This window comes from Harpia harpyja, chromosome 2 (genome assembly GCF_026419915.1).
Source record: "Harpia harpyja isolate bHarHar1 chromosome 2, bHarHar1 primary haplotype, whole genome shotgun sequence".
In the NCBI taxonomy this organism is placed as follows: Eukaryota; Metazoa; Chordata; class Aves; order Accipitriformes; family Accipitridae; genus Harpia; species Harpia harpyja.
This window is the reverse complement of record NC_068941.1, coordinates 40821306-40833763: the sequence shown is the minus strand read 5'-3', so window position 1 is coordinate 40833763 and position 12458 is coordinate 40821306. Positions and strand designations below refer to the sequence as shown.

General features: G+C 40.5%; 1 protein-coding gene across 18 annotated transcripts in view; it reads right to left on the bottom strand.

Annotated features, from left to right (window-relative positions):
- TRIM2 (tripartite motif containing 2) overlaps positions 1 to 12458 on the bottom strand; it is a 118158-nt gene that overhangs the window by 21932 nt on the left and 83768 nt on the right. For all 18 annotated transcript variants that reach the window (XM_052777504.1, XM_052777539.1, XM_052777484.1 and 15 more), the window contains 3 exons: positions 8872 to 9023; positions 8016 to 8196; positions 4135 to 4858 (listed from right to left, as the gene is read on the bottom strand). In XM_052777504.1, coding sequence (XP_052633464.1) covers positions 4135 to 4858; positions 8016 to 8196; positions 8872 to 9023 — 1057 coding nt within the window. The remainder of the gene's footprint in view (positions 1 to 4134; positions 4859 to 8015; positions 8197 to 8871; positions 9024 to 12458) is intronic.

Sequence of the window (12458 nt, the reverse complement as noted above, 5' to 3'; positions counted from 1 at the left end):
GAAAATTAAAGAAGAAACACCTGATCAAGAAGCCCTTTGCTCCCCCTAAGCCTGCTTTTAAACTGCACTAAAGCTATTATTACACAGGCCTTGTTCGTGAGGTTTTATGTGAAGTAAATTTACAATAAGGCTCCTATTTGCTTTCAGCATTGATAACAGACCAGAAGATGACATCCACACCTAGTAAGGAGGTTGACAGAAAGTACTGTTAAAGGCACTTTTTTTTTAAATTAAAGTGAATTACACACATTAAATGTACCAGCTAAACTTAGAGGCTCAGCTACATGACTGAACAGACAACTAAACACAGTCTGAGGAAAAGGAAAATTGAACTTTTTAGCAGAGAGCCAATTCTCCATCTGGCTGTATCTGATGCCAATCCCAAGTATAAATAAATGAAGAGAAAAAGCAGTTAAAGTGGGAAATAGCACCACTACTGCTAAACGGTGTCAAAGAACCCAGTCATGAAAAGTGCCAGAAGAAAAAAAATACCAAGGCATACGGCACAGCATGACAGAGCTAGAGCACAAGATGGAGGTCCTGGACAGAGTAGCTAACTGATGCTTCGCATGGCTCTTAAACCTCCTTTGGAGGACATGGGAGATTTACCATGGAAGGTGGAAGTGGCTGACACTGTGAACATCCCTCACCTCCACTTACCTCTGCTCAGCATGGGTCTAAGGCACAAAAGCAGGGTAATGGAAAAGAGCCTTCCCTCTCACTTTAGTGCTTCCTACCACTTGTAGAGGTAGCAAAAACCATTGCACAACAATTATTTTCTGGGTATCATAACGCATTCTTGTTTTCATTTGTATAATCTAAGTACATGCTACACAGATACTGCATAGACACACTCTTAGAGATCATGCCTGTTTAAAAACAAATTAGAAAAAGGGTGAGGATATAAATTATTGAGAGAGAAAAGGAGGAAGCGTTCTCGTAAATAATGAATTACACGAATGTATGAATGTGCAGTCAATAGCTTGACCTTAAAATGTCTGAATAGAACCACATGCCATTTTAAAAGCCATGAATAACACAGAACTGGCAAAAGATACAATGCACAATTCCCCATGAATGAAAGCACTTAACTGTACTAATGTTGTATTAATGCTATCTCTGTTAATACTAGCACAAGAACAATCTCCTCCTATGAGCTGATCAATTTACTTGTGCACAAAAGCCCATATATCAGCATATATACAATAGCATACTCCGTATACTTGGATGCCCATAGGAATATTACAGTATATTTCTCCAACACAGCTGCATGAGATTCTGGCAGCCCAAATGTAAGATTTATCTTGCCCAGTTTAAAATACAAATCCATATTTGGCCAGGGTTAGCAGAGGAATTCAACAATGGGTTCAAAATAGAGATAGGCAGTTGTGTTGGAAAACAGCAATAAACTTTATTTTACATTACCCCATCAACAAATGAATCAAACCTTAACTTTTCGACGTGTGCTGAAACTGGAACTAAAGGAACGCTTAAATCCATGAAGGCAATCCCTGTGAAAATGTCAGAAGTTTTACCTGTGTTCATTAATTCTGTGCATTTTGGAAGTGTAAAAAGCTAGAGCATTACAGCTGCAATGGCTTAAGAGACCTTTCAGACAATGCATACATAAGACCACAAAAGCCCAGAGGGACACCTCTATGTAGGGTCATTCTGTGAAATGAGTGGCTAAGAACTGAACATGTAATAGGATGAAGTATTACTCTCAGCTCAGTTTTTCAATAAAATAGTGATCCATATATCCTAAATGTGGACACTCCTGTGAGGTTTCATCAAGCAAAGGTTCTGAGACATGCGTAGCTCTTGTTCTAATTATTTCCTCTTCTTTTTTGGGGTGTAGAGTGGTGAAGAAGGGGAGAGGCAGAACTCCAAAATAAAGCACATGGTCATGATTGCATCACAACAGAAAGAAAGGGCACTGCACTTTTTGGAAAACATCTAAGACTTCTAGAGTTTGTATGTTGGAAGGAACAGTTTAAAAAAAAAAAATCCAACCAACAACAACAACAAAACCCAAACCAGAGCCATACAACTATTTGGTAGTCAGGCTAGAAACTGCTGAGTAGAAGCAAGGGATACAGAAGCAGAAATTACAAGCTGAAATCACTTTAATCTATACCAAAAGCTTTGTAATAAGAATATTAACAGTTTTTAAATAATTTCAGGACATCTCTTTTTTTTTTTTTAAAGTATTTAGATCTATGATTTCCACACCAGGACAAATTAATGGTTGATATATGTGAACAAGAGGGCTTAGCATTCAGTGAAGGTGTCAGCCACAACATGTAACAGAGCTCCCCTGTTACTCACAGGCACAGTACCTGTGCAGGCTTTCCTATCCTGCTCTTACCTGCTACAGACCCACAGACTCTTTCTGCCTGAATCTGTCCATCCAGGCCCTTCTCCTTCTAGGATACAACATGTCACAAACGTTCCAGAAGAGATGAGAGAGATGTTTTCCTTCTAGACAGGGTTCAGACATTATTCTTAACTGTTTTGTTTAACCCTGTCTCAAAACAGGGCCCAGAAAAGATCTAGGCTACATTTATACATACCTTCTGCCACTCTTACCAGTACCAGCAGTGAAACTGCATTTGGGAAGAGCCACAGGTCCCTTTCCATTCCAGCAGGAGCCTGAGGCTGATCACTCTGCCCTGTGCAAGGGCTTCTCTCCCCATGGGATTGCTAACACGGGCTCTGCCAGTGGTGACTACAGCAATAGCTTCTGCAACAAGAACACCCTCCTGCTATGTCTGGGTACTAATTTAGCAAAGGTCGCCTTCCAGCTTTGGATGATAAAGCATGGTTACTGCTGAGTAGGGCTGGCTTAACTTCCGTATGAATTGTTCTACATCATGTTTCTAACTTTTGACTCAGCTGTCACCATAAAATTTAGCCTTAGCAACAGTAAAGCTGGATATCATTGCCTCTGTAAAAAATGCTTTGAGTTGTTATATTTATGGGGTCATTTATCTTACTAAGAAATGCACTGGCCATCTGGTAAAGGCTGGTCATTTAATGAGTAGCTTCACGCAAAGCTAACATTGTACTGTCCTATTCAGCAAGCAAAGCATGCTTGCTGAATACATTTTCTGATATAAAACCATTATGTTATTGCATGTACTCTCTATCAAAGCAAGGAATCTATTAGAAATACTGACAGATGAGAAATCAGATGGACAGAATTAACCAACTGACAAATGGTGTCCAGATGAATTTTCAATAGAATTACTAAAAAACCCTCCACAATTAACCCCCATCTATTCTCTGCTACCACCTTGCCAACTGGTTGTCAAACTTGCTAACACATACTGCTGAAATCCTGACTTGTACATGTTAAGAATTAACTTGCTTTTTTCTTTAGTTGTGCAAAGTGAAAAATATTTTCTAACTCTATAAGCAGACATTATATAAATACAATACCCCATGCTACAGACTTTTAAAATGATGAATTATTATCATATAGCTTAAAAACAGAGTACATCAGAAGACCTGAAAGAAAATCACAGTAAATGACACCAAGATGTTGTATTTTTACCAAGCATTAGAAGTCCACAGATTTAGAGATAACATTACACTATATATAAAGAACCAAACATATTTAGATATTGGGGGAAAAAAGCAAACATTAATTTTGTCCTATGCTGACATAATGAAATAACTGTATATGACCACAGGATTTAGCATGTATAGTTCCAGGTTAATTAATTAGATTAATCTTTAGGGCAATCGTTTTAGAGAAGGAGTCCTCCTACTTCCCTTCTTGCCATGCAACTTTTTAAAGAAGTAATTTCATCTAATCTGAAGCATCGATCTTATTATATTTTCATTTTATGATGCCCAATAGAGTACAGAAGAGGTGGTAAAACATTTTATCCTAAATCAAATGTATGCATTTTTCAACCCAAATTCCAATTAAATATTCGCTGCAAACAGAATTTCTGAAGTATGTGCTTTTAAAATTTACATATGAACAAAAGTCAAGAGGCCTAAAGTTATTATCAGGTTGCTCTACTTACAGCTTTAACCTTAAAATAATTTAACTTCTAGATTTTTTCATCCAGTTTCCCTGAACTATTTTTAAGCATGTCAATAGGTAGCAGACAAGTCACCTACCTACTCTGAAGATCAAATCATCTTCAATGGGATTCTCTTTTCTTTTGCCAGTGCTGTACATGCTCGCAGGTCTTTTCACAGCTTTCTGCTTCACATGACCACTGCCAGGAGATTTAACACGCCTCTTAACCCCTTCAGTGGTAGGGGACACATCTGCTGATCTGACCACTTTAAGTTTGAACGGGCTGCCCTTGATATGTTGATCATAAAGTCTCAGTGACAAAGTGAAGTCCCCTTCTTTCTGAACAGTATACAAAAATTCGTAAGTGCCATTTTTATTGTCAAGTATTTCTCCGTCTGCTACACTCCCATCAGGTGTGCTCAGTTCAGCAGTGAGGTAAGCATTACCAGATTTACAGAGCTCCCCATCTTTGTCCTTAGTTGTGATGGTAACGGACATGGGCTGTCCGATCACTGTCTGCCTCAGTCCCTCACCTGTGGCAACTGTTTCAGAGGCAACAGCATTGGTGGTTAAAATAGTACCCAAATTGTGAATGGACTTCTTCAGGCCTTCTGTTTCCACTATGAAGTCCAACTGATCATTTTCACGGGGCTGCAATGGGAAGTCCCGCTCAGCCAGTTCATTCAGCTTGTCGCTCATTTGCTTCTTCACCAGCAGAACTTCTGTTTCAGTGCCGTGGTTGAGGGCTTGGGCTGTAAAGTTGCTGCAACTTTTAATGCTTTCTTGTCCTTCAAGTAAGGTATCCAGCTGTGTCTGTAGGACCTGTGTGCATTACCAAACACCAAAGATTAGCATCTTGTTATAAGAACTATCATAGCAAGATGTAGCATGCTTTATATCTGAAGGCCTTTGTAGAAAGCAAATTTATAGTGCTTTATTTTAGAGTTTATTGTAAAGTTTCATTGTAGAAAAAGTACCACACTGATCCCCTACATGTTCTTGGAATATCATGCTGCAACGCAAAAAACGTACCCTGTTTTGGGTCTTCAAGGCTTCACAGATCCACTGTCACACTAGATTGAATTATTGCCCCACCTGTCTGTCTTGTATTTTTTTTTTTTTTTAAAACCCTGAATGTAGAAGCTTGAACCCTGCTCCATCTAACTCTCAGCAGTCACAGTTAATGAGGTAGTTACTGGGAATTGAGCTGTGTGCACAGAGATAGAAATATTTTGGAGTCATCAGGCCCGTTAATAAGGGAGGCTGCAAGAAATTTCTTGAAACTATTTCTTCAGAGCCAAGGGAAACCTTGGGTTACTCATCTATGGAGATGGACAAGAAGGCACTCTCAAGATCTGTACATCCATCCTAAGGAAAAGTGTGATTCCTGATCTAAGTAAGTGAAGAAAGGAAAGGTCTCCCCAGCAGAAGCAGGTAAGTCATTTCTGTAGTTTCAGCAGGCAGGAAAGCAAAACGTAAAGGATGGGTTGTGGTATTGGGAAGAGTTGGGTTGAGTAGCCTGAAATTTTGGTGGGCAGCAAGTAGCTACTCTATATTTAAGACTGAGAAAGAGCTTTTATTATAGGCTCAGTTCTGGCCCTTAGACTAAAATCCTTAAAACAGTATTGACCTCAAAATTGTTAGGTGTGGGCTGGGAACAAGGCAAAAAAATTTTTTAAGCCGGTTTTGCAATGAATTGGAAAAAGGATCCCTGAATTGTAACAACCTAGCAGAGAAATTCGTGACAGTCAGGAAAGCCCAAACATTCTAGCTACCCCCCACACTCTCCACTGACGAAATCCCCAAACCAAAGTATCCAGTCACACATGTGGTATGTTTTTCCTACAGAGAAGAACTAGGGCACAGACATTACTGTGGATCAGAGAAGTTATTTTGTTGACCATCACTGTAAAGTAAATATTTTTGAAACATTTAAATTGATTTTAAAGTAAACTTAGAGACTGGGTGTATTTATTGCTATGAGATACTCTTCCCTTGCTGAGACACACCATGTAATGACACTGCATTCTAAGGGCATTTTTCTTCTGCATTTTACAAAGCTATCTGCTTTTCACCCACAGGAGAAATCCAGGCTGATGAGTTACTGATACAGGAAAGTGATAACAAAATCTTTTGCAAGCAAAACAGAATGAACAAATTTCAAGCCTACACTGAAATTTCAAGTTATCTTCTAGGCATCTATAAACCTCTCAGATTCAGTACAAGGCATTTCTAATCTGCCTTGTCTTTATTCAATTTAAGTAGTTAAACAGATAGCATAGCTAATAAAGTCCCAGGATGACAAAATCCCATATGCTTGGGATAACAAACCACAAACTGAGGAGGAAGACGATTTGCAGCTATGCTTTAAATGATGGAAAATATGAAATCCTACCATAACTAATACTCAAAATGTGTTTAGAGTATTTTACAGAAGGCCTCTTTCAGTCCATTGGACAACTGAAACTGAATCACCAACTTCCTTTTAGTAAAATGTAGCCCTTTCATTTTTTCATTTTTGCAAAGTACATGATCAGAACGATGGAATATTTGGGTTTGAATTCTTTTGCAGGACTACTATTCATGCAAAAGTAAAATCCAATTCCAATCACTCTTTTTTATACAAACAAGGGAGATGCCTCTTTTACCACTTATGTGCAGCTTTGTAAAAATGTGGTTCTTTAACGCCCCAAACAGTTTTTAAACTATTTTAAATACCTTTAAACAACAATAAAATAATTTAACACCATATTCCATCTTGTGTGAACTTTGTACACACCCTGAGTATATTTGCTTGCTAAGAAAATAAATTTTGACATCTTGGATATGTTTAGATGAACCTGGGATCTAAGCCCAAATTTTTGATGCTAAAAGCTCCTCAGCTGCTGCTTAGCTCTGGAGATGACTACATTCTGTGCCCCAAGGGTTTTGGGCTCCCTGTGTTCCTGAAAGTACACATCTTGCGCACGTATTAGAACTCTTCCATTTTCACAGGCCCAGCAGTTCAGTACCTTCCTAATGATCAAGCCTGTTCCAGATCTAGGAATGCAGCATTCCTCTGCTTCAGACATCTGGAGATGCTCAAGCTGCTCAGTAATCACAGAGAATGCCCAAAGATGCCAATATTATCAGGCATTCTTGAAACTCCAGTTGTTGATGCTACTTTCTTTTAAAGGCTACTTTGAGGGAAGAGATCTTTCTTTTATATAAAACAGACAACTGATGCTCAGGAAGACAAGGGCTAAATTCTTTCATTTGCCTGATTCAGACTTACTAATCCTCAACAAAACCTCACCCACCAGGCTACAGGCTTGTATTTGTAAAAGCACAGATTTCTGTTTTCTTCCTCTGAAGCTTAGCCTACAATACAGGGGGAAAACCCCAGGATTCAATCATCCAGATAGGAAGTAAAAGAGTGAATACAGCTCTGGAATCTTCCTCTCTGTGCTTCCCTGAGAAAGTGAGACATCCCTGCAATCTTTATGTGTTACAACCAGTGACATCTAACATGAAATATGTTACCAGGCATTTGAAAGGAAAACAGTGCTTTAAAGCAAAACAGTAAGCCTTGCTCAGTTCTTCAGGAGAAATTGGTCTGTATCTTGTTGGGGGGGTTCATAGGATTGCAGCCCAAGGATTTCAGACTTTCCTTTTGTGTTCCCTTATTGTCATCCGCACATCAGCGTGTTGGCTTTAAGCAGATGCCTGCTTAATGTGTTGGCCATTTTAGATCCTCACATGCCATGCACAAAGGGCTACCTGCCCATACATGGTGTGAATTCCATTTATAATGCTGGGCACACACAAGCAAGGCTCTGCAGCACTTGATTTCAGGAAAACAAAATTCTCCTCTGGATCTCAGACACAATTTGTCAAACTGGTGTCCTGCACCATTTGTAAAAACTGGCGTCCTGCACCATTTGTAAAAACTGGCTGATTAAATTAATAGCTTTTCACTGAAACAAAACATGCGTCTTACTTTGTGTTTAAGGCCATAATTCACTTCCAGTTCCATAAGCAGCACACTCTTTCGCACATTTAAAGTCTTCTGGAGTTCATCAAAAGTGGAATGAATGTCATCTACAATGCTAGCCTTTTGGTTGGTTAACTGGTGTATGATTTCAGATATAAAATGAAGTGCTGAGTCGATCTCTGGAAGCCTGAGGGAGGGATTAAATTACAAAGATTGCTGTTTCAAAAGTCATTAAACATTGGCCCTTGCCCTGATATCTTTTGAAGAAACAATCTCATCAGCAGGCTGTCTTTAAACTCGGTCATTTCCCAGAAGTAAGTTCATTCTTTTTATAACCACATAGTGGTTTTTGTCTGATAAAATAAGGCTAAGCCAGGGCCCTCCCTTGTGGAAATCCATTGACTTTAGGCATTTCAAACAATGAGGCCTTGGATCCTCTGTCCTTTATGCAAATGTATCTACTCAGGAAGGTATAACTAGATCTACCATGCTTTTTCTTTTTTTTAGCCTTTCTGCCACCATAGTGTTCGTACTAGTCTTTTAAGCATCCAGTATTATTTATTTATCATGAAATTAATGACTGGCTAGTACTTTTCACCTTAACATTTTATGCCCCTTCTTTGGAGGACACTTGCAATTCTAATAGCCTCTGTTTTGTGAAAGACAGATAGGAATCTTTTGGTCTTTCCTCTAATCCCTCAGTGCATCACACTCAATGGATTTTTTTCTTTATGCTAGCCTCACTATCCCTGTTTTCTAGGTAAAGGTCCATGGCACCAGCACATTAAAACATCTCCCCAAGGTAATACAGGAAGCCAGTGGCAGAACTGAAAAAGGAAAATAATCAGTGGAGTCTCCATACCTTTTGTTGACAGCATCCAACTGGACTTGGAGGGAAGCCTTGTGTTGCTCCACCACATCCTTGAGTGGTACCGTGGGATGCTCTGCGTGTTCTCCCTCTGTACACTCCCGGCACATGGCTGTCTCACAGGACTGGCAGTAAAACTCCATCACCTGGAAAAGTGCACAAATCTAAATTCAAACATGGCAGCAGTAACATCACTCAAAGCACATCTTACTGGGTCTTGACCTCATGTTATTATCCAAGCTCTGAGACAAAGTTTCTCCTTTCTTAGACACCAACAATTTACTGTCTAAAAGATCGCTGTTATTCTTATATATTTCATATCAAAATGCTGGTTTAAATGCATTTTTATTCTATCAGAAAGTGTCAGAGCAGCAGCCTGGGAAACAGAATGCTGGACTTCAAGGCTGGCCCTAACATCATCTTTACACTGTGTAATAGTAAGTTTTGTTGTCTCTCTCAACTACTCCATGAAACAACTCAAACAACAGGGCATTTGAGTCCCCTCACTAACTCAATCCTTAGTCTCCCCAGAGAGTCTGCCAAAGGAAGTATAAACTTAGGCTGTTTTTCATAACAGGGCCACCCGCAGAACATGAACTCGATGGAGCTCACCAAACAGCATGTTTATTTGCTAGAGAAAAGCACCCTAAATGAACCAATGTGCTGCAGGGAAAAATCTCCATATCCCATTACTAATCCCTTAAAACCATCAAAACCTCATATCTGAGATTATAATGAGAGTGCTGATCTACACTTGAAAGAGCAGGAGATTGTTTCAAGCTGTTATGTACCCAGTAAGATGCTGTCTGGAGATAAAAAAAGATGTTTACATGTAATAAATACCCCAAATTCTGAATATATTCATGAAGGGAAAGAAACAGAAAAGTGCTGTGCCCAAAATCATATGTTAGTCAAAATGATGCACATATATGCAAATTCAGCATGAGACTTTCTTTTACAGCTAGAAAGTCCTTGAGCACAAAGCATTTTAGGCTTATTAAAAGTGTATAAGGAAACTCATAGTATATGCTTCAAAGCAAGACATTGGCAGCTCTCTTGCATTCAGAACATAGCATCAGAATCTTGAATAACTCGGCTGATGCTTCTGGCACTCAGATCTCTCGCACAAAGACAATTGTGCTGGAGATGTTGGCTGACAACAAGATGGCTATGTAGACCCGGCTGTTTTCAGGTGAGCAGAGGGACCTGTAACAGCGCCGTGCAAAGTAGCTGGCTGCTCCAAGACATCCTGAAAATTAGGAGGGGGAAGTAAGAACCATGATTTGCATGTGGCTATTAGCATTAATAAGGATTTTCCTCTGATAAGCTCCTTTCCCTCTTATTCCCATTCTTCCCTCTTATCTCAATTCACAAGATATGGGATTCACATGCAATGAGGGTTTAGTCATTTGTTGGCCATTCGTGTAAGCCACTTTAGAGAAAATTTAAAAGCTGCTCCAAATAAACTGTGTGAGATCAAATAGATCAGCAAGAAAAAAACAAGAGACCTTCTAAACAATGACAACCCCCATCAACACTACTCCAGTCACTGTGAATTTAGCAGTCTTACAGTACTAGATCCTCCGAGGCCTGACAGTTACTTTGGTAGGCACTAAGATGTGATGCAGTCTTACAGGGCATAGAGGAAATGAGTTAAACAGAGTTTAGGATTTAAATTATTTTCAAAGGCTTCAAAAATTTGCAACCAGAAACAACCAAAAGGAACAGTATTTTATTAGGAAACTCTTAAGTCATTTTATATGGTCAAAAAATCTCATTTCTTTTGAATGAGTGTCAAAAGTTCATCTTTCTGCCTCTTCATAATTTAATGCTTAGCTTCAAGATATTTTAACAAGCCTTTTACTTATTTGATATTTTTATCTTTGGATACAACGATTAGAGTAATTTAATATTTCTGTTTCCTATTGAAGACCTCATAATAAACATCATTATATTTGCAGCAACATATATAAGAAACGAAGCATCTCATTGGCATATTAAAGTTTAGCCTAACCAACTTTCTTCCTCTTTATTCAAGCACCAGAGAATCACATAAGCTAGAATGGTAGTAACAAGCAGACCACAAAGACCTAACACGTATGTCTGCATAGAAAAAGTCTTCTTTGCCTCAGTCAAATTCAAAGTGTTTTGAGTGAAGCAGCTTTCATTTCCCATTAAAATCTCTGGATTGTGCCATAGCTGAAGGAGAAAGAAAACCTAATATTAATACAATTCAGGCTTCAAGTGCCTAGATAAGCTGATTTCCTAAGATCTTGTCTAGCATTTCTTAATCAGGTAAGATTAATTTTAACTACAGACAGACATGTATTACTGGCTTTTCCTCTCTACTCTTTATGCCCAACATGGGCATCACATTTTGTGACATTCCCAGTGTCGTGGTTTAACCCCAGCCAGCAACTAAGCACCACGCAGCCACTCTATCACTCCCCTCCTCAGCTGGACAGGGGAGAGAAAATATAACAAAAGGCTCATGGGTCGAGATAAGGACAGGGAGAGACCACTCACCAATTACTCTCACAGGCAAAACAGACTCGACTTGGGGAAATTTAACTTAATTTATTGTCAATCAAACCAGAGTATGGTGATGAGAAATAAAACCAAATCTTAAAACACCTTTCCCCCACCTCTCCCTTCTTCCCAGGCACAGCTTCACTCCCGAATTCTCTACCTAGCCCCTCCAGCATCACAGGGGGACAGATAATGGGGGTTACGGTCAGTTCATCACACGTCTCTCCGCTCCTTCCTCCTCAGGGGGAGGACTCCGCACACTCTTCCCCTGCTCCAGTGTGGGGTCCCTCCCACTGGAGTCAGCCCTTCACGAACTTCTCCAACGTGGGTCCTTCCCATGGGCTGCAGTTCTTCAAGCACAGACTGCTCCAGCGTGGATCCCTTCCATAGGCTGCAGTCCTTCAGGCACAGGCTGCTCCAGCGTGTTGGGTCCCCCGTGGGGTCACAAGTTCTGCCAGAAAACCTGCTCCAGCGTAGGCTCCTCTCTCCACAGGTCCACAGGTTCTGCCAGGAGCCTGCTCCAGCACGGGCTTCCCACAGGGTCACAGCCTCCTTCGGGCACCCACCTGCTCCAGCGTGGGGTCCTCCATGGGCTGCAGGTGGATATCTGCTCCACCGTGGATCTCCATGGGCTGCAGGGGGACAGCCTGCCTCACCATGGTTTTCACCACAGGCTGCAGGGGAATCTCTGCTCCGGCACCTGGAGCACCTCCTCCCCCTCCTTCTTCACTGACCTTGGGGTCTGCAGGGTTGTGTCTCTCACATGTTCTCACTCCTCTCTCTGGCTGCTGTTTCTGTGTGCCGCGCAACTTTTTTTCCTTCTTAAATATGTTATCACAGAGGTGCTACCACTATAGCTGATGGGCTCGGCCTTGGCTGGCAGCGGGTCCGACTTGGAGCCACCTGGCATTGGCTCTGTCAGGCACAGGGGAAGCTTCTAGCAGCTTCTGATAGAAGCCACCCCTGTAACCCCCCCCACTACCAAAACCCTACCATGCAAACCCAACACACCCAGAAAGCTTTTCAGGATAAAGGTTTGCTTTACAAAACAT